Source organism: Dreissena polymorpha, chromosome 1 (assembly GCF_020536995.1).
Source record: "Dreissena polymorpha isolate Duluth1 chromosome 1, UMN_Dpol_1.0, whole genome shotgun sequence".
NCBI classification, from domain to species: Eukaryota; Metazoa; Mollusca; class Bivalvia; order Myida; family Dreissenidae; genus Dreissena; species Dreissena polymorpha.
This window is the reverse complement of record NC_068355.1, coordinates 191,144,159-191,168,027: the sequence shown is the minus strand read 5'-3', so window position 1 is coordinate 191,168,027 and position 23,869 is coordinate 191,144,159. Positions and strand designations below refer to the sequence as shown.

Sequence of the window (23,869 nt, the reverse complement as noted above, 5' to 3'; positions counted from 1 at the left end):
GCGTTTCAAAAAGTGACACAGAAAAATTTGCATGAATGCATTGAGATATTGGGGTTAATACATATGTTTGTACTATTGTAAAGTTATATTATCACAAAACAATTACTGGTAATACCATCAACATGTTATATCAAAAATCAAATTGAGATAAAGAAAAAAAATCAAACAAACAAATTCAAAGAATTGACAACCCTATCGGATATTATTGATAATTTAGGAGGGGGGACAAACCTGGAATTATCAAGTTTAACTCGACAGAAACTAACATTTATCACCGCAGTATGATGATTCACTCGAGCGTAAGGATCATTGGGTCATTGTCGACCTGAAATGGCCCAAAAATCACCCGGGGTGACTAGAAGCCGATTCATGTCACCCTGGTGTGACTTGAAGCCGACGCTAGTTTATGCAATGTAATACACAAGTTCTAAAACATCTCTAGGCAGAAAAGTGTGAAGGAAGCACGGCCGGACAACGCTAAAATAGTGTCGTTCCTCATTGGGAGGGAAAAACAATATACCTCCGCTTTTGGACGGAAAACAAAACAAGGTGAGATTATATTCACTATAAACTGTACTACTGGTAACAATAAAAAATAAACATTGAAAAGAAAACAGAACTAGATAACAAAAATAGCGTACAGCATTATTATTATCTAATAATATGCACATTTAATTGGTATGTTTTTTGCCTTGTGTTTTGACAGACTGCGTCTGTGTCTGTAAGACTTCCCACTTTTTTTCACATGTTTGCATTTTTAAATCACTATGAATGTGCATGTGCGCCTGTAAATCCACCCTTTCTTTCAATTCAGCCCCACACACATCACACCTGAATCTTACGGATGAGTCTTCTCTTCTTCGGTGTTTCGTCAGATATGTCTTTGTGGCAAAAGCTGCACAACAGGTTTGTCAAACATGCTGCCTCGTGTCCCCATGCACACTGCACCTTAAAATAAGTTCACAAAGGCACTATAACACTCGTTCTAATTTGAAAGGAGCATGTACATTTTTATTCGCCAAAAGATATGCATTTCCGACTGATTTTGAATCTTTTGAACTCCAAGCCACAACTAGCTTGACATTTGTTTGTTTTTTGAAATGCGTTAACCCATTTGACAAATTAAATATAAAACAAATCGATATCATTTCTAAAGAATTAAAACATAAAGCAGGTATCAAGCTCACGACGTCGGGTTCAAATGAAGAAATATTAAATTACCAATTTCTACGAAACTGTTAATGTTATACAGAATAGTAAACAGTATAGGGTAACAACCAGAATAATAGAGTTTACAATTTCCTCATAAAATGCCTCGACACTTTTCAGACAAAAAAATTCATAATAAACATTACTTATTAACTTATCGTATATTCTTCATTTCAGAGTTGTTGGGGCCCTAGAGTGACACAGTCCATTTAATTAAAGGAATTTGAAATGATTTAGTGTGAATATGAACATGTTCGGAAACATTTTAAAAATTCCGGTTAATGCTTCTTGCTATTTACTTAACAACTACTTTACATGTGTCTGGTGAGGTCCTCTTTTGTACTAAATTGCCTCTCACAGCAAGAATACTTTGACAAGCCGCGGTGCTTGTCCTCATGCCGTTTTAGCCCCCACGTGGTTTTGTGGGCGTCTCCGCAAAAACGACACACATATGACATATCTGTAAACAGGTTTAATATACCGAATAAACACTATGCATTGTGTTCAGAAACTTAACACAGCTCATATTTAATGTAAACAAATAATTCGAAGATATAGACTGTGGAAAGTTTGTAAACATGAAATACTTGCGGGATAATAATTTATTATTACTATTAGCAATTCAAAATGAATACGATTTTAAAGGTTAAAAAATAGTCATAGTAAAATGTAATGTAACCATTTTATGGCATATCTTTATAACTTATAACAGCGGGCGACCACTATTGGGGAAATTTACATGTACAACACGCACACGCGTGTCACGCTCGCACCATATATTTTGCCATTTTCGGTCAGGAACGTCAAATGTCTAAGGAACTTTTTCACTTGTTGTACGTATTGGTTTATACAGCACAGTTGAAGTGCTTACGTGTGCGTGGTTATAAATACTATCAAGCTTCTAAATCCATTTTTAGCATTAATATAATACTGGCTTAAGTAAATGTCATTATATGTCATAAACATAGTAGTCGGTGTACCTAAAAGGTAGAATGAAAACCCTGCATATATTCGTCTACCGCCGTTTACATATTTTTGCTACTAACGTTTGCCATGCCTAAACGTATTACTGACGTTTTCCATATTTGTTTTCACTCTTTAAACGTATATTTATTATCCGGTAGATATTTGTGTTTGTTTATGCATAGACATATGTAATATATGTTTGTCCGGTAAAGCATAGACTAATACACAATTATCTGACAACATTTTCTTGGGCTAATTCATAATTCATAAACTAATTCAATTTGCGTTTGTTGGGGTAAACCAATTCAAATGCAAATTCGAGCCTACACGTCGCTAAGACTATGCTATGATAAAATAATTTTAATATTTTTGTATATAATGACATATAGTTCAAATAAAATCGCTAGTTTTTGTTGTTCCTGGTTAAAAGTGTTGTTCCTGGTTAAAAGTGTATACACAATATTAGAGCATTGCGGATTGGAAAAAGCAAGGTTTTAATCAATGAAGCCCCGTTTGACTTTTTAGGCCGAAACAAACATGCCATTTTTTGCAATAATATCGACAAAAAAAAACTACAGCAGGTAAGACGTTTTAACGTATGCTTATGTAATTTCACAATTGAATCAGAAAATGCAATAACATTATGACATACAATTTCACAAACACTTTTCAATTGCTTAATATTTTCGTTGTATTAATTCAAAGTAAATTTTGCAATATTTAATCGAATTTTTTATCGCAAACGGAATAGTTTATTGAACATGATTGCATTTAGCAGAACTGTTCGAACACTCAACCACGAAGACCAAATATGGCTGTATAACTTTTGATGAAGCTCCGCGGCAGCTTTCGATCAAAATCTTTGGGAGATTATACGGTTTTGTCTAATATTTATGAATTTATATAAAATGTCTAGAAACATAAACAGATATTTCATTCTGAAATCGAAAATGTCTGTACAGTAGAGTTCGCCAGCATGTATATCATGCATGTATGATGTCAATCTAAATTTAGTTTAACGGATCATTTAATTTTTTTGCAACGATATCTATTCATACGACACACGAACACTTACTCTGATCCTGATAAAAAAGACGAATGCTTCGGTTATTGTAGGGAAATATGTACGACATATCTTCGTCACAAATGGCTTGGGGCGCTTATTTGTCTTTAGTTTAAACCTATTTATTTTAGCTCGATTGCATCGAAAGCCTAAGGCTTATATAAACGCTCTCGAGTCCGTTTTCTGGGCCTAAAACCAGTACTTGGTGTCTTTTGGGGAGATATAAAGAACGCTCCCAAGATGGGGATCGAACCCTTGACCACCCGGTCGCTAGGCGGACATCATATCGATTACACAACGGCGACCTTATTTGTCTTTGCTGCATTTGATGAAATTCTTCTTCAATGTATACTTGTTCTTGCCTATTTCGTGTTATTGTAGCATATTTTTATCAATATATTACAATTTAAGACATGTACAGATCGTATAATCTCCCTTTAAGATTCAGCATTTAATTAAAAGGGAGAATTATGACGTGTGAATTTTCAACATGTATTTAGCATAAGCTGCAAATACAACATGCCCCCCCCCCGATGAGTTTTCGACCACGTTTGGACCAACGTTCCAACTTCAGCTCTCAGTTTTACGATCGGCGGCTTCATTGCAGTTGGTTATTTTAAGATCCTTGTCAGATTTCATAATGAAATGTTTTACACAAACTATAAAGCACTGACAGACTTGTCCAACATATAACTTCTACAGTTTCCTCATGTTTATTGATTTTAAAATAATTTGAAAATCCAGACATATATATTTAAGTTTAACTTATGATTCAACGGCTTAAGTCGAATACAAACATTGTAATGCTAAGAGAGGGCTTTTATAGCTTTATAATCTAAATTTATGATAGGATTTCCAAAATAAATCTATACAAATGTTACCATATTTTGTAAAGTGTATTACACAAGCAACTGGTGTCTATCTTTAATCGGAAGATCGTATTTCATAGGAAAAAGGTCGTATAATAACATTTTAGTGTCAAAATAGGGCTTTCTTATCATGTCACAGATAATATCAGACGATGTGTTTCTCTACAACGGCAAGATACATGTCTTCACAGTCAAAACTAATTTTAGGTTAAGATGACTCATTTTGAAGGTCATACTGTAAGATCAAAGGCCAACCTTGAGCATCTTATTACTTGCATATTATTTATATCACCCTTGGGTTCTAATCTTCTCACGCATTGAACTATTTTGAAATAAATTGCCTCACAATTTTACTTGTAGGGAGCTGGGTTTCACAATGGCTTACTTGAATGCCATACTTATATTTTAACGTCAAATGCTGCAATGGAGAGTATACTTATACAAAGAGTGAGCGTTGTCTCTAAATTCTCCATGCACTCATGGATACTGACACAACGTTGTACCAGTGAAAACCTATAGTATCCTATGTGGATTAATAGAAAACTAAGATGATATTGTAATGAGCAAGTCTGTGACAATGAAATAAGACCTTTTTCGCCTCAAAATGTAGTGGAACTATTGCGGGGAAACATCTAATTTGATAAAAGCATAAGGGAGAGTAAACTTGATAATCACTTTGTACACACGCAAATTTAACATACCAAACTACCAAGGGTAGTATAGAACGTACTTACTTTGTATGTCAAAAAGGTGGTCACATTTTTAGGGAATGCCTTAAGCAGCGAAACAAAAAGAGTAAAAAAAATAAGTTAGAAACAGATACATGCAGTGGGAAACTTAAACTTGTAGTTTTCTTATAATAATTACTAGTATCAATTGAATATCACAATTATTTACATCTGGTAAACAAACATTTAAGATAATGGTTTGACTTCAGAATTGAAGTACATATATACATAATTCAAAGGCGTTTACATGATGATCTTTAAAGAAAAACTTTTGAAACGAAAGTCTTGGAATATATATAACTATATCTCTTCGGATTGATATATTTGCAAAAAAAATAATTTCGAGATGGTGCGCGTATTACCCCAAACTACTGAGTAGGCCTGTTTATCCCATAAATGTTTATTGTTGTTTAGTGTCCTTTGAAAACAAAACTGTGTCTCTCAATAAAAATGATAATATAACTTCCTAGAATGCAAGCGATTTCGAACCTAAAGCAGGCTCCACTTGCTTAATATAACATTACATAGGCCCATAAACATCTGAGCCAGTGTCTTCTCCTCTGTAACATAAATTGCAAATTACGCTATCTTTCAAAACAGTATTTCCTCTAAAGCACCTGAGTTGATAATTGCGCGTACATCACAATAAGCCCTACTTGCAGGCAGTCAATCTCGGTCTTCAGCCGTCAGAAATCTGCATTGATATTAGCCACCCATCAATTTTGCATACTCATCATTCGCTATTTAGTTAAAGCAAATAAACCTTCTTCCATATTCGAGTCTTACCATCCTTATTCATATTATTGACATGGTAACCATGAACAGTCTTCTTCGGCTTTTAAAAACTTAACATCGAAAAATCTTTGTAAATATAAGTAGACGCTTTTATTGCGATTCCAAATGATCTGCCGCCACCAAGATTTACGTTGTATACCTACAATACTAGTCTGGGAGCCAGTGTTCCCCCAATGTATTCTTAGTATTTCAATTGCTTTGTAATACATGAAACCATTAGTTTAAATGCCAAATGCTAACACCACTTTTAAAATATTTTTGCTCAAAAGCTCTAGATACTTCATATGCTTTGTAAGTGTATTGATATCCTGTTATGATAATGCGCCCCGCTATATCCAATGCCCCCGAATGATAGCGCAAAAGCATTTGCATTCGAACAGATCTAAATTTATATATCAGTAGTCTTGTCCAAACATTACCTTTACTACCATTCCATGTGCAAATGTTAATCGTTTGCCTATATTCCGACATTATATACTTTCTGAGCAAATGTTCAATTCAATTCTTATTAGATAAAAATAGTTATTGCCCATGATTTGTGTTCACGGACGAACAGTTACGGTATCCTACATTTACGACACATAATTATATATTATTAATTCGAACCAGCCTCCTTCCAGAGAGAGTAACCGTTTTTTATCCAGTCTGCTTGAGTTTCTACCTTATTACTATATGTTATTTTAGAACAAACTAATACCAACTAACTGCGCTACTGTATAGAAAACATTTTTGTTGCATTTACGGTTCCACCGTAAGCGACCATAATCTTGCAATCGGACAGTTAGTGCCCAAAACGCCCAACCCGGTTACAGTGCCTCGGATGTCTCGTCACAATAGTGTGAATGCCATGGGATGTAATCGTGGAACCGATTCCACAGTAACGATCAAGTTGTAAGCGATTTGAAAGAAACGACGACCGTGAAATCATAATTGAAATGACGGTCAGTATTCAGTGTACAATGAAAGATTAAACACATTATGAAAATGTGATTCCTCGGCTGTTGGAGAAGGAGCAGGTCGCCTATCTTTGGGAGCTTGATGAGGTATCACTCTTGCCACTCTTCCCATATATTGCTGTAGAGTAGCTCCACTCTGGTCTCGACGTCAGCCTTAAGCGTTTCTGCGGCTATGCTGTCAGGTCCTGCACATTTGCCGTTCATCAATAGTTTGAAGGCGTAATTGATCTCTTCCTTAGTGGGAGCGCTACACTTGATTGTCATATCGCAGGAGCTGGCCTGTAAAGTAGCTCCTGGAAGTGCTCTTTTTCTCTGTTCTTCTTCTCTTGGTCATCTATTATTACCCCCTCATTTTTGTCCTTTACTGGCTTCTCTGACTATGCACACTTTCCTGCTAATCTCTTGGTGATGGAGTACAGATCCTAGGTTCTGTTCTGGTAGGCTGCCGCTTCCGCCTCTGTTGCAAGCGGCTCTAGATAGTTCTGCTTGTCTGCTCTAATACTTCGATTGACGCTCCTATTTGCTTCGGTGTACTGTGTTTGTGCTTTCACTTTTGCGACTCGTGTTTTGTTGTTGTTTTCACTTGCCTTCTTTTCTTGTCTTACTTCAACTGTCTGAATCGTCAGCTGTTATCCACTCCTTGCTTGTGGCTGTACGACATGGGGCCCAGTACTTCTTGACATGTTGAGGTCACTGATATGTAAACTTTCGGCAACTTCTGATCTATCGTCTCTTCTTTCAGCAGCTCCTCCAAGACCTGTAACTTGTTGGAGAGAGTTACCTTAAACTCTTCTTGCTTCAATGTATATTTAAGCGTAGCACTGTTGTAACGTTTCTGTTGTCTAGGCCCGCCCTGTCCAACTCTTTTTCAGCTTCCGTTTCAGTTGGGAAACAATGAGATGATTGTCCGAAGCCACGTCTGCTACTCGCTTGACACGAACATCCTGAGGAGAGCGACGTAATTTTGTTGCGATTCAAAGGTGGTTGATCTGGTTCTCAGGTCTGGTGACACCCGAGTATACATTTAACTTTATAAAATTTCATATTGCTCGTGCATGCACTCTCTATAGAAAAGAAAGTTATTAAAGATCGCCTGCGTTTTTTAACTAACCGGTCATATCATATTCTTAATACAAATCTATTATATCATCTTAATAATTATGTAAATGTATGCCTGATTTTTGTAACCAGTCAAAAGTTAAGAAATGTGAAATATCACATCAATACATACAAGCGGCGACCCTAATCAAGTACCACATTAGCGAAGACAACTGTCAACATATTCATAGCAAAGATTTATGAACGTGTGTTGTTAATCATATCAACTTAATTGTGTAAAAAATATCGCATTTTGGGAGTGGTTATTAAAAAAAATAAAAGTACATGCGCTTACATAATTATACACAACAGGTTGGTACCTAAAGTACTAAACGCAGGACACAAACTATCAATTCCTATGATGTCAGTGCACTACGGGCAATGTGCGTCGATTTGAGCTGATGTTAATAATAAATCTTTAACACCAGACAATATAACACCGAACCTAGTATTACAAGAAATGGAAACCATTATTTTGATGTTGGTAAACGATGTCTTAGAACACATTCACTCTAGTATTGATGGTATTATAACATTAGTATTGAATACGTTCAAAATGTGTTGACAATGTATTATGTTCAACGTTGCAACCAAACAAACGCGATTATAAAATATATGTGCATACAAACATACAATTACGGTTCGCATTTTACTTATTTATAATGCAATGTTAAGCTGAAACATGCGTATGTGAAAACTTGCTTGTATATTTAATTATTCACACATTCTTGTGATACATAATTACGTGTACACTGACACGTGTGTGGTTTCAAGTTACATATAACGCACTAAAGGATATATTCGGCTGTCGATCACATTATTTACACAATTGAAAAAATCAATCCTGATAAATTATGCAAGTTAGCCACTCCATATTTCTCCGCAATGGTGCAAATGGGTGTTAGTAGCATTAACGCAAATATAGATTTGCGTATAAGTCGCTGATTGTATTGGTAATTGCTAATAAATCAACACCATGAATACAATGCAATCATATTGTTGCATATTTCTGCTCATTAAATGTGTCCTCTTCTGCAACAGACTACTTGTATATATATATATTTTCTCTACAAGATTCACGCCCACCACTACACTAATAAATAAGTTTTAAAATGGCATCATTTTCTTAAATATTTATTTGGAACATGTTTATACAAAACGAACAACACATTTTTTCGACGACAGGTTAGTTGTTATGATAGTAGCTGACATTTTATTAAGAGCTGAAATTTAAATTCCAGAAAAAGAAAAAAACTAATCTTGTTATACTTGTATAACTAATGTTTAAAGAGATGACGGAAATTTGAAATAAAACATAACTAACAACATCTCTACTACACTTAATGGTAATTATAAATTGTCATCAACTTGTACATTTCCTGTTACACTTTTTATAAACATTGCGATAAACCTTCTAAACATACCTTCAGGAAAAAATTATTATGCTATATCGCAATATAATGAACACTTATATTTTAGGGTATAATGTGCACCACTTATAACTTTCGTGTTAAATTGTGTTATCACTTGTCGTTGTTAACACGTAAATTTTTTTCATAAAATCTTCAACAATATCGTAATCCTCATCTGTATCGTCCCAGCCAGGCCATTTTGATCTCGATGGTATTATATTGTAATGGCTGCTGCCAGAGTTCGGTTTCTTGTACCATTCACCTCCAGGTGAGCCTCGGACGTTTACAGATACACCCCCGTTCGTCGAGGTAAGTTTTGCCGAGGGGATACTTATGTTTACAATGACCGCAATGCTGTCGCACTTTCCGAGTCGCTCTAACTCCTTCAACATCCACAGACGCCTGTTATCAGCCGTTACCCACTTCTTCTCTCCGAGTTTCGCCACGGTTATTGTTGGAAGTTCTTCGATACTGCACCTGAATATTGCAATCAAAAGTAATAAGCCGAACCATACACACGTTTTAAGTTCTGAATGTTTAATTAAAACCCATGCATCAGTTATATCATTATTTAAATATGATTATATATCTACACTTTTTAAGGATTCCTTTCCTTATAATATTTGTCCTTATTAAACATACTGTTGATTTTCCCTACGTGAACAATGCTTTTAATATATTGTGAATTCAAGTCGAACAACTGCCTTTGTATACCTTTCTTCACATATACTGTCTTATGTTACTCATAGTTTTCGTCCGCCGCTTCGCAAATCAAAACGGCTGCTAATTGAACTTTGTGAATAATAAACATCGGTTGGCCGAAGACTCATCTTTGGATAAAGTCTAGAAATTTAATAAAAATAAAACAAGCGTACGCTTTTGCTTCCAAGCAATTACCTGTTAGTGTTTCATAAATAAAGCATTATATATTGACCATTTGCCAGCCATATATAATTAATCATTTGATAATGCGGTCATTATTTATAGAAAACTACCTTCACTCGTCCTTGCAAGAATAAATTGGGTAATTCATTATGCATGTGCAAGGATTAAAACAAATTCTGAAACTCATGCTGATAGCGTTAAAAAGCTACTTGCCAAAGAAAATGCCGTCAATGGTTTTTAATTGCGTACAAATACATGTAATCTTATCTTGAAGTATTCACGAACACCCACGATTGATATCACAAGTTTGTTTACAAGATTATATATTCGTAAAGCTACTACTATACATATTGCAGGTTCAATTAAATATAATCCGGATAGATAGATTGTAATTATTGTCATGTAGCATAAGTCCATGATTTGCTTGCTGTTTACTTAGTTATTATATTCATCAAATCTCCGATCTAGAAGTAAATATGCTAACATTCAAATTTTAATGCATGTTTTATACTATTCCAATAACTATTGACATACAATGTCGACATTTGTTTGTGAAAAACGAAACTTTTTAGATTTGTCTTATATCGCTTACAACATACCAATAGGCCCATCATCTCTTACAAACATATCGACCAAAACGTAGACTATTGTATCGATATGTGTAGATAAATCGCAACTTATCAGTCGACTGACCTTCTAACCAACCAATAACATGACTGACTGACCGGTCGGACCGATCATCCAGGCAACAGAGCAACAGCGTTAGCGGGACTATAATAATTAATACTTAAAGCAACTGGATCTAAATTAATCAAATATATGTAATTGAAATGAATTTCTAACTCGATACCTTTGGAGTTAATTATACACGGTGTTTAGCGGCTCAGTGCCCTATTCGTTATTTATGACCCAGAACGCATACTCTCCGTTACGGTACTGTTCACTCATCAAATTTAAAATAAAGCTGTGTAACCCTTTGGCTCGTTTTTGTACACATGCAAAAAAGGACCGCAAATGAAAGGAAACTATTTCAGACAGTATTCGATCGCTCATAAGTACATATGAAAAATGTATCAATATAGGTAATATAGTATTTGGTAATAATTGTTTAGATCTTTTTCTGATCGATACTCTGTAATTAAAAGTAACAAATGTTGAAAATGCTGTCTTAAGTTTTACACACTTTCGTAACTGAACATCGCACTGCTATCCGAACATTAATTTGATTTATGTCGTACTTGTCTCCTTTCCTTTGCATTTGTAAAATCTGTGGTATAGTAATATAACAAGAGTTCACATTAATACGACTGGTAATATGAAAGTGTTATTTTTATTAATATTAAGCCAGTCATGTTTATTTGACTCGGTTAAATAAATTTAGTTTTGACACTAAACACTGGGTTATAGTTAAATACGTTTTCTAATGTTATTAATGTTAAAATTCTATCTAAAAGATTTATGTTGGCAGTGCAGTGGAATAACGGTGGAAGAACTAGCTTCTGTAGCAACTAACCATTTCCTCAAACATGTCAAGCTTTTTATAAAAAACAACATCTGAAACACGTCCTTGAAGTATAAGGGCAATATTTAAAGGCAAATACGGGTTGGTGCGATCCTTTTTAATTGTCAATATACAGTTAAGAATAACTTTATTTCCATGATAGTATGATTATATAAGTCATAGTATAGGTGGTGAATTCTGCTTATTTACAGTTGTTATTCACCCACGATAACATGACTAAATGCCGTCAGTATTTTAACAGCGTGCCATGTCAACACAATATGTCATTTTTAATAAACACTAAATGATCCAAATCGAATCTATAGACAAGTCAATCGAAAACATGTTGTATTTAGGATGCCAAATTGCGATCGATTTTGGCCTTCACACGACAAAGTGTTGAAGTGGTACAGTTTATATTTAACACGTTATTTTTTACGCAAATGACTCTTGCACGTTGCATTGCTTTAAACTTAAATCATTGACTCGCTTATCGTTAAGTTTGTTCCGTCCGAGCGGTATTCGTTTCCTCTCTTTTAATGTTACTTCCCTATAGGGGTTTAAATATAAGTTCGGAGCTTGATTAAAGCGAGTCATCTCAGTCTGAACCAGAGGTACAGAATCCGACATCCGGTCCGGAAACGTGTTCACGAGATATCAAAACGACTTCCGGAACTTCACAGTATCATACTCGTTCTTGTAGACAAGTGAAGATGCTTGCGAAGTTCGATGATGCTAAGTGTAATTCGGTCACATAAGTGTTTGTGTAAATAAAATCAAAATTCAATAAAAATCATTTTAATAAAAGTCAGTAAACTTAGTGTAATTAAAGTCAATTTATCAAAGTAAGTTAAGATCAGTGTAATGCCAGAAAATTGTTTCTAGTGCATTATAGTGCTCACTGAAGAGTAAGTACGAAGAGTGTGATTCAGAAATAAGAAGGTACAATTCAAGAGGAATGCAGAAAGACAGTGCCATGAACAGAGAATAAAGTCGAAAGATAATTCAAAAATTATTTTCATCTTAAGTTAAGAAAATTGTCACACACTTAGTGTAAGAAGTTATCAATGTACATGTCCAATTTATAAGTTTCAATGAGCAATTGTATTCGTATAATGTGAGATAAACGTTTAACTTTTTAGTACAAAATTAAACTGATCAATCTAATAGAAGGTTGACAACCTGAAAATTCTTATAGAAACTTAAAACTATGTCAAATTGATCGAGTACTGGATCAGTATTCAATATATGTTTGTATGTAAGAACAGTCTTTAAATGTGACTGGTGGCCAGTATATATTTGCAGAACATTAATTCCCCTAGGATACTTTCCTTATTAATGTATAATTAGCTCAATATGTCCTCATTCAATACGTAACAATAAGCGATGTAAATGTGTAAAATGCCACTGTGTTCTCGTAAATGAACGAAATCATGATCAATGAATTGATGATCGCTGCTATCTTTCGTGAGTGTAACTCAATTTTTTTTTTCCAAGACATCTGTCAAATGACTGATTCTTTTTTAGTTGTTTTAAATATATTACGCGTTAATCAAATCCTTCATAATAACGATGCATGAATGTACAATATAACGGTTAACCACGTCTGTCTTATGTGCAATTACAGAGTGACGTCGCCGTCTATTAATGTAATATATCGTGGTAAGCGAAGAATTGTCCGAAACAATAATATTGTTTGATTTGTTTCTCTTTTACTATTTCGCCAATATATCTTTTTTTTTTTAAAGTTGCTTTAGTATTTTCTTCATATAATGTTCTTACTTTTTACGAATATTTAGACAAATTGAAATTCTCTGACAAAAGTGATTAAACAGTTTAGTGTTTGGCGGTTAATCGACATTCGATTTAATTCATTATTTGCAAGAAAACAACTAATATTACTAGTAGTAATATAACAGTTCTGCAAACGTTTAATATCAATCATCATCTGATAAGACAACTTATTTTCATTCGGTAGTGAGTTATAATGATGCGTTGACGATGAGATGTCCAACTTGATTCCATGAATGCTCTGCGTGTACATACATCAATTTCCGGAATATAAGCGGGTGAACGTTTTGATGAATCTTCTTCCTTTATCAAGGTAAAAATAATGACATCCGCTTTGTGAATCTTTAAGGTGAACGTTGTTAGTTGAACATCGTCCGTGTAATGTTGTTCTTTGTTCCATGATGTTGCCGTCCTGCTGCCCTTGTTAATACAATATGACACTCAAACGGAGTAATAGTCGATTTAGTTATTCGAATATCTAATGCGCGGGATTTGTTTTTGTATTTGGCCTGAAGACATAAAAGCTTATTTAATCGGTTCAAAGCATATTACTACATCGATGTTTCCATTTTCAAAGTACTAGGGCATTCTGCTTCGCATTTTACAATACATAATATATTGCATGAGAAATAGTGCAGAGTAACAAAAACACAATACCGCGTGTGTGACAAAATTATAAAAAGTTAAAATATAGGAGCAATTACTACTCGTAAACATAAATAGTTGAGTACACAACACTTTACACATGCAACAGCAAACACAAATACAATACCAGATGTTTTATATATATATAGGTTTATCTTCACTACACGCATGTATTATTTATGATACATTGCCCGGGTGGGTAACTTCCTACGGGTATATAGGGGTGTGCCGAAAATATGGGGTGTGTTATTCGACTAAAATTATAGATATGGGTATGGTTTTGAGCATCTAAGTATAGATATGGGTATTGAAATCAGAAATTTGCTTGTAAATAAATGAATATAGATTTGAAAGTATCAGTAACAAAATGGGTATGATAAATTTCATTCTTGTATATAAATGGGTATCGAAAAGGAAATTTCATATATGAAATTTACAAATTAACATATACTAGCAAATTCAAGAAGTATACTGTATTGATATGATAGAGACGTTAAGGCGTGTCATTTGCCTGAAAAATATAAATATTTGTAAAAGTTAATTATTGCACCCATTTAAGATCACATTTTGAAGAATACGACGTGCGCTTTACGTTTTCATAGTTATTGCATCGTACCTCGCATAGATGACGTCACATTGAACGTTTCAAACACGCGCGTTTCTTCGAATAACGCGAATTTCGAGCATTTTTTAATGTTTATCACTATTTTATGACAACAGCGCACACGTTAACCAACTTGATTCTTTAAAAAAATGCAATACATTTTCGTTATTTGTTCATCGATATCTTTTTATTTTTGGTTAACGAGTGCGCTGTATGTGAAAAATACATGTATTTTCTTCTTAATCGACATTTGATTGAACAGTTAATAATTTATCACCATGAACGGTTGTTTCCTTGCAATATTGCGGAAGCAATCAAGTTGCTTTTTTAACATCTTAACTTAAAAAAGGTAGTGTTTCGTATAATTCACGGGAGACCACTCCATTAACTTATTTAGGCCTATGGGAAGTAATCTTATCAAGCGAGCGGGATAAATCTACATGGAAGATACAGCGTCTGCTTCGCATCATTTTAACTGAACAGTAAAAGTAATTTAAACAAAATATGTGAGGTTAAGTTTCATCATCATATATCAACAGACAGGTATGTTGTATAAAACATGTTTTCAGTCAGTTATATAATATAAGTCACGAAAATCATTCTTGTATTTAGCTTCAAAGATGAATTCACACGAACACCAGAAAGTATTAAGAAACATACCTTTCTATGGTTATCCGTAATCCATAGTTGTCCAACTTAAAAGTCCATCACATAAATTGCTACTTGTTTAAATGTTGAAGTAAATTAACTGGTCACAATAATTCCATCTTATTTACACAGATACAAAATTGAGACCAGCGTATTAGGAATGTATAGACTACAGTAGCTTCAACATTCAGTTTATTTATCATCCAGTTGCATTATTAAATAGCCAAATAAAAATGCTTTTAATTTAAATTTCATCAAATCGGTTATAAAACACAAATGAAGCTTATATATCGTTGTAAAATTAAAAGTTATGACGAAAACCGACAAGTTAAATTACGTCACTTCAACTCGATATTTGTTCTCAGTATTGATGACGATGTTTTTATTACGTCATCGAGTTAATTATGCGTGAACAGTTCAGGGGCTCGAATTCTGCTACGATCGTAACTGTAATACTTTTTATGTGGTATTTTAATTTCAGAATTTTATGTCGACTTATAAACAAATACTTTCATTTATTTTTAATTGAGGATGTCTAAATCTTATGCGTGTGCTATATGCACCAAACGTGTGGGCCCAAAAGAAAGGAGGAAATTAAAAACAGATGGCAATAAACAACTTATAAAGTACTTGAGAAAGCATATGCTATTGACAGACGAAGTTACAGAGAAAGACGTTGTTCATAATTCTTGCCGTCTTAAGTATACAGCAGAATCGGCGGCGGCAAGATTAAGTGCATCCCCAAAGAAAAATCCACAACATGAACCGTCTGACAAGAAATCGCCGTTTCAATTAAACATTAAATCAGCTGGGTTCAGCCATACTATATGTCCTATATGTAACAGGAAGGGCGCTCGGTCCGAAGGGTTTGTAACCATACCGGACGAGGCGATAATGCAACTGTTCATCAACAAAAACATTTTGTTGAAAAAAAAATCGCGATGTTGTAACACTCACATGAGTGGGGGCAAGTTTACACCAGAGACCCTTTCTGCTGATATTCAAGGAAAAATTAGATCCACAACATACATGGAACCTGAACAGATAAGCAGTTTAATTAACTCGCTACGGCAAAGTGCGACACAACGTCAAAAATCTTGCATCGATTTTGACGACCCATCCACAATGACGGATGCTGATCATTGGAATCTTACTGGTACGCATCCTAATTTGAATTGCATAATCACGCTGATGAGGAATGAAAGATCTACTGTCCTTATCTTATATACATGTATACACACAGGTCATGAATATTTTTAATAATTTTAATAATTGTTTTATGAGTTTATGTAATCAATGATATTATAGTGTAAATAACATATATGAATATATATATCAGGGTTGACGAAAGACCAATTCTCAACTCTTATCGGTGATGTAGACGACATACGGACAACAAAGACCAGGTCCATTCGAACATGCATCGCATTGCTCCTAGTCAAACTAAGAACTAGTTTAGTGAATGCGCTGCTCAGCACTTTGTTCAACATGACGATTGCGCAGGTATTATGTGGTTCGGATAATACAACCTATTTAAATACCAAGGCGACTGTGATATGATTTACCAAATGTATCCATAGATTGAATGTTGATACTGGTAAACTTAATTTCAATTTTTAAATTTCTCTTTCACAATATATCGTGGAAGAAAAGTAACTTTTCAGTCTTTTTAGACGATGAATATGATGGTAAACATTCATCAGTTTTCAACATTTTCTTAATGCAATTATGTATGTAATAGCATTCATAATTGAAATATTGCTTACTATAACCGAAAATGAAAATCGTTCTATTTATTTTAACAGGATATATTTCAAGAGGTAAAAAATCTTTAAAGGGGCCTTTTCACGCTTTGGTAAATTGACAAAATTGAAAAAAGTTGTTTCAGATTCGCATATTTTCGTTTTAGTTATGATATTTGTGAGGAAACAGCAATACTGAACATTTACCATGGTCTAATATAGCCATTATATGCATCTTTTGACGATTTTAAAACCTAAAAATTATAAAGCGTTGCAACGCGAAACGATTGAATAATTTGGAGAGTTCTGTTTTTGTCGTTAAATTTTGTGAAACTACGAAGATTGCTTATATAATGTATAAAATACGTTATCTCTGTGTACTCGGCGGAATAGCTCAGTAGGCTAAAGCGTTTTTACTTCAGGACTCTGGCAGGACTCCAGGGGTCACTGGTTCGAAACCTGGGCCGGGAGATGTTCTTTTCCTTTTTTAAATTTTATTCTTGATTTTTTACTGGAGCTGTTACGATCCAATGTTTACATTTATCGATATAAAGCATTTAATGAATAAGTTAAACAATGCCAAAATCTGTGAAAAGGCCCCTTTAAAGCAGTTTACAAAAAAGCAACACTCTTATGGAAATTAAAAGAAAGTGGGCTTTATAAATAATGTGTTTATATTACAGATTCGGCGTGCGTTGAAATCGTCAAGAAAATCTTTGATGAAATCGTTCGTGCCAAAGAATATGGGATTTAAACATGTTTCCAGAGAGGAGATAAAAACGACCCATACACGACCTCTAGCGCAAGAATTGTTCGCTGCATCTGACCAAAATAAATCAATAATTGTTTTAGATGGAACATATATATATATACAAAAAAGTTCAAACTTTTCTTTCGCACGTCGGTCGTACTCCATGCACAAGCATAGGCCACTTGTCAAGCCAATGATTGTTGTGTCCACCACTGGCTACATTATATCTATTTTGGGACCGTACTTGGCGGATAGCAAAAACTCAGATGCAAATATACTGAAACACATCATCAATCAAAATACTGAGGATTTTAAGGTTTGGTTACATTCAAACATGTCATATAACTTTTTTTTTTAAACAAAACAAAATGTAGGAAACCAACTTGATGATGATGATGATGATGATGATATCATGATCATGGTGATGATTATGATCATGAGCATGATTTTGTTGATGATGTCGATAAGGTCGATAATGATTCGCATGATGATGATAATGATGACGATGATAATATTGATTACGATGATGGTGGTGGTATTCATTATTATGATGTAGATGATGATAATGGTGATAATCGGGATAATGATGATGATAATGGATGAGTACGATAATCATACTAATACAAATTATAGTCAATACGAAAATATGAGTACATTCATGCCGTAAACAAAACGTTTCAGAGCTGGATTCAGGAAGGTGATGTGGTCGTAGTTGACAGAGGTTTCCGAGATGCGTCGACTGTTCTCGAAGAACTTGGTGTAACTATGCAGATGCCATCTTTTATGCGAAAGGGGTCTACACAGCACACAAGCGAAGAGTCTAACAAGTCGAGGCTTGTGACGAAGGTAAATCTCCGCGCACATGTACTTGATTTATGATTAGATCACAATATAAATGTAATATATTGAGATGTATTTATACCTTTTTGTGAATAATTATATACTGTGTTCAAACTTACTCGCTTAACCGATAATTCGCCAATCATTTGATTATTTAATAGCACGGTTAAAATAACTATCGTTTCAACGGTCTAAGTGTATAAGTGTATTGTTTAAACAGATACGATGGGTTGTCGAGTCAACCAATGGCAGACTCAAGACATGGACATATTTAGCTAGGACAATGCCAAACACCCAAGTGCCATTTATTGGTAAAATATTTTATGTAACATTCATAATCATTTCACAAAATAGATAACACATACATGCGTTAAAACGTACATGGAGTAAACAGAGTGAAACCGTCACGTTATATACACTTAATACAATCCTACACATATGTATTAACATTATTTAAAATGTCCTAATAATAATGTGTATATTTATGTAATGAGATTCCTGTTATATATATGATATTTATTTAAGGTGACTATGTGCGAATTGTTGGAGCAATCTGCAACCGCTTCAGACCGGCTCTAAGTAGCGGGGACTCCGATCAAGACAAAATAGTTGCAGAGAGAATGTTGTATTTGTCAGGGCAGAACAACGATTTACAACAATTCATCTCTGACAACGACATAGAAAAAATAACCAAGGCATCGTGGAAACCGATGGACGAACTAGACATAAACTGTCCAATAATGACCGAGGATGAACTTAGATGTCTAATCTTTGGTGTATACACAGTTAAGCTGGCGGCTTCTTATACACAAGAGCACATGTCAAGTGACGGAATATACTCAATTCACGGTTATGTGCACAATAGGAGTTTGCTGTGCTTGAAGTTCCAAAGTCGGCATGTGTCCCGAAAGCAATACCGGTCTTACATACGTTTTAAGGAGGGGTCAGTCGACGCATGGTTTTGCAGCTGCCCAGTGGGAGCACGTGTAGTTGGAACATGTGCGCACGTTACAAGTGCGCTGTGGTACCTTTGTTTCAGGCGACACCAAACTGATCAACCGTCAGATGGTCCGAGAAATTGGGCTGCAGACATTTCAGATGCTGCTAACGTGTCATATTAAATATTAAGACGCGCTCTGAGACATAGACAAAACAAGTCTTAAAAATGTGTGTTCATTTACATCTAATAAAGACAAAACAAGTCTTAAAAATGTGTGTTCATTTACATCTGATAAAGACAAAACAAGTCTATAAAATGTGTGTTCATTTACATCTGATTAAGACAAAACAAGTCTATAAAATGTGTGTTCATTTACATCTGATTAAGACAAAACAAGTCTATAAAATGTGTGCTGAATGATTTCTCTGAGAAAAAGGGGTTAAATGCATTAATAGGCGTCAAGTGCGCAGTAGAGGGCGTTGTGTTTCTGACAAACACATCTCTTGTTTAAAGATGTGAATGTAAGCAATATTACAATTTGCAACATTGAAAATATTTTATACTGATTGTTGAAAGTCGTGTAACTGACATGTTTATAAAATTGACTGGTTTTATTTTTTTGTTTTTTTGGTGACAAATATCAATGGGCAGAATAATGTGTGGATGGCATGATAGAAAAAAATGTCATTATTGGAAGAATGTGAACATTTACCAGATGAAAATCGTTAGTATAACAACGATTGTATAAACATAAGCTTCATACTATCGCTATATTTAAATCAGATTTTGGTTTTTCAAAAAATTGGAGAATGTGATTTGTCAACTACGGAAAAACTAAAACGTCAAAAAAGCCATATTTGACAATTATTAATGGAAAATTGTGAGGAAATAATAGGATAAATAGAATATTATGTTATTTTTGGATAAATATCAAGTTTATCATGCTCGGCACGAACTATGTTAGCGCTCGGCATGCCTCGCGCTACATCGGTTCTAAGCCTCGCATGATAAACTTGATATTTATCCAAAACTCACATAATATTCTCTATATGTACAAGGTTACGCGATCAGGATGTGCATACGGAATATGTTATTACAATAGGTCATGATATTACACCGTATTTGTTGTTGTTTTATTAATATTTTCGTTGTTACTTATAAGAATGTTCTAGTTTTATTATGATGATGCGATTTAAAAAAATGTTATAAACAATGTGTGATTATTTTGCGTAAAACATTTAGCGATATGAAGAAATAATAATATCATATGACATGTAATATGTTACTTTGATTTATGAACATGAATTAAATCATTTCTCACATTGTGGATCACCAAATTTTTAATGCTGATTGAATAATAAGCGCGGCAATCTGCGTCGATACAATTCGTAGTTGTGACGTTGCCGTAAAAAGCAACGTTAAACGACGTCAAAATTGGAAAATAGTGGGCATCTTTGTCTCGGGCTGGAGATAACGTCTTTTGAACAAATACATGCATTGAGGATATTTTGAAAAGATGACTCTCTGCACTTTATGTTCATAGTAGATTGAAAATAATTTGGATAAAGGCAAATAACGACCCTTAACGTCCCTTGTCCATTCTAGTATGAAATGTGTCCACTTTATCAAATTATAGTATTGAAATGGGTCCAGTTTATCAAAATTTTTGTATTGAAATGGGTCCACTTTCTCAATGGTATCGTATACAAATGGGTCTTCTTTTTCAAAAATCTTGTATCAAAATGGGTCTACTTTATCAGAGTTCCGGTATAAAAATGGGTCACATTTTGGAAGTCTCAGCGGAACACCCCTACCCTAAACTCTGGGAAGTTACCCCCCCTCCCGGGGATACATTGGTACAGCTAGGGAACCAGTTACGAACCAGGACCAGTTCCGGCACACTGCGGATTTATATTGCTGGTACGAAGACAGTGTGATTAGATTTTGTTATGTTGTGTCATGTAAAGTAATGTCTTCGTTAACACATGCATCTTCACAATAATTGGTTGACTCTTGGACATCAAGAGCTTGCAGGTTCATAACGCGGCTTAAAAACTATAAAATTTCGTGCACGCTTTTTTTGAAAGACTAACAGGTTGGAGGTTTTTATTTTGTTGTTCTGTGGTACAAAATAATAAAATGTCGGTATTGTTATGTGAACTTATGCGTAAACGTACCTAAAATCGCCGTACACCTTGATTTGCCGCATTCGAAATTTGTGTTTTGATCACGCGAGATTTCCGCGCATGCGCGAGATTTGACGTCACAGTGTTGTGCGAAAAAATTTCCCACGGTAGGAAACTGTCAAACTCGACAAAATGCGATTTAAACAGGTATTTTACAATAAATAACGAATATAAGCGATCAAAAGCTAATTTTTACTATTTCCAAAATTAATGTTACTGAAAAAACAAGTAAACACATAAAAAATCAAGTGTTAAACCTTGTAGTTTTTACCGTCTGCTCTGTTTACATTTTTGCAATTAATGTCACGTGACCGTAGTATTTCGTACTAAGGCCAAACCACTTTCATGAATTTGTTTTTACCTATGTTCCTTTTGTTAAATTTGAAGATGCATTTTTTTCATCAGGCACATCCTACACCTGTGAAGAAAAAGTAAAGGGTTTATTCACCAAGTGCCCTTACAAGTGCTTATAGGATGGTGAAAGAGGAAGGCATAACAGTGTGCAGGGCTAGTAGAATGTTCCAGAAAGAACACTTAGGGACAGGTTTATAGGCAGAGTTGATCATGACTTGTGTGTAATGGGCAAACTTCCTTTAATTGACCAGCTTGAAGAGGCTTAACTTGTTAACCATTTCGAGAGGATGGCTGACCTAGGTTATGGATATACTCAGCAAGAATGCATAGATGTTGCTAGTGAGTTTGCTGTTCAGCTGGGGAAGCGCAATAAAGATAAACCTCTGTCCATGAAATGGATGAAGGGCTTATTAAATAGGTTGCCAGAGATGCGGGTGACAATGCCAAGAGCACTTGAGTTTGTAATGGCCAAGATGGCTAGTGAGGTTGTTGTCGTGACATACTTCGATCATCTTGAGACCTGTCTGAAAAGGAATGATCTGTTGGATATGCCACATTTGATCTATAATGTGGATGAAAAAGGTATGTCCATAATACACAACCCCCCTCATATAGTTGCAGGAACCAACCATCCAGCTCAGGAGGTTACATCTGGAAAAGGTCACACAGTAACAATAATTGGTGCAGGTAGCGCTAGTGGTTCAGCCATTCCACCATACTTTGTGTTCCCTGGCAAGAAAATAAACTATGACCTTCTAAAGGGTTCTTCACCAGGAGAAAATGGAATTGTATCTGAATCAGGGTGGTCAAACATGGATGTTTTTCGCAAATACCTTACAGAGCACTTCATCCACTTTGTACCAGGAAGGGGGAATCACAAGATTCTTGTGCTCCTAGATGGACATAGGTCGCATGTTGCCCTAACACTTGATGAGTGGGCTAAAGTCAACAATGGTATACTATACATTCTTCCTGCACATACCAGCCACATTCTGCAGCCCCTTGATGTTGGATGCTATGGACCCTTTCAGAAAATGTATCATGTCCATCGCATACATACATACGACAAACACATGCTGCCATCACAAAGTATAACATAGCCGAAATATCTTGTAAGGTATATAACAGGGCCTTATGTTCGGATAATTTGCAGTATTCTTTTAGAACAACCGAAATTTATCCTCTGGATAGAAATGTCAATTCAAAGGGCTGCATGGTTCCGGCAAAGGTATTTGATGACAGTGGTCAATCCAGTGGGGCTACTGTTGAAGGGGGAATCCAGTCAGATGTATTTCAAGAAAAGGAACATCAGCTTGTAAAAAGGAAGAATGTATCAGTCAGGAAACCTTATAGAACAGCAAGCAGGCTTGTTTCTGGCAAAGAACTGACCAGTGACAATGTCATAAATGCCGTCCAACAGCATGACCAGGCCATGAAAAGACCAAATAAGACAACACACTCAGTAACAAAATCAGTCCAAACCAGGTCATACAAAAAAAACAAGCAAGCCATGTATGAGGAGAAAGGCCCCTGAACGCAACCATATTGTGGACAGTTCAAAGCCGGGTCCATCGCGCATAAATGTGATCCCAGACACAAGCAGTGATGATGATGATGATGAAATTTGCTGCGTTTGTGATCGATTTCAAACCGAAGAGCAGGCAGCATGTGTATCACTTACCTTTGTTAAGTGGGCAAGATGTGATGGGATTCTCAATGGAATGCCATGTTTGCACTTGGCACATCTGGGTTATTGCACACCAGTGAAAGTCACAGGAGTTTGAAATTCTATCCATAAAGCTAATCTAATGGCTAAATAAAAAAAACAATACTCCTATATAGTATAAAGACTACAGGAATGAAATGCAGAAGAGCCCGGACCCGCC

The 23,869-nt window shown here is 35.0% G+C and overlaps 2 protein-coding genes across 3 annotated transcripts in view; both read left to right on the top strand.

Annotated features, from left to right (window-relative positions):
* LOC127865236 (uncharacterized) overlaps positions 1-23,869 on the top strand; it is a 236,843-nt gene that overhangs the window by 42,325 nt on the left and 170,649 nt on the right. The gene's annotated exons all lie outside the window — the stretch shown is intronic.
* On the top strand, positions 14,921-20,770 carry LOC127864352 (uncharacterized). Of its 2 annotated transcripts, none has more exons than XM_052403997.1 (6): positions 14,921-15,065; positions 16,510-16,673; positions 17,596-17,979; positions 18,345-18,509; positions 18,724-18,814; positions 19,029-20,770. In XM_052403997.1, the coding sequence occupies exons 2-6, from the start codon at positions 16,659-16,661 to the stop codon at positions 19,622-19,624; spliced, it is 1,251 nt and encodes a 416-aa protein (XP_052259957.1). In that variant the 5' UTR covers positions 14,921-15,065; positions 16,510-16,658; the 3' UTR covers positions 19,625-20,770. The 2 variants fall into 2 exon arrangements, with proteins under 2 accessions (XP_052259957.1, XP_052259956.1); XM_052403996.1 differs by lacking the exon at positions 14,921-15,065 and adding an exon at positions 16,063-16,326.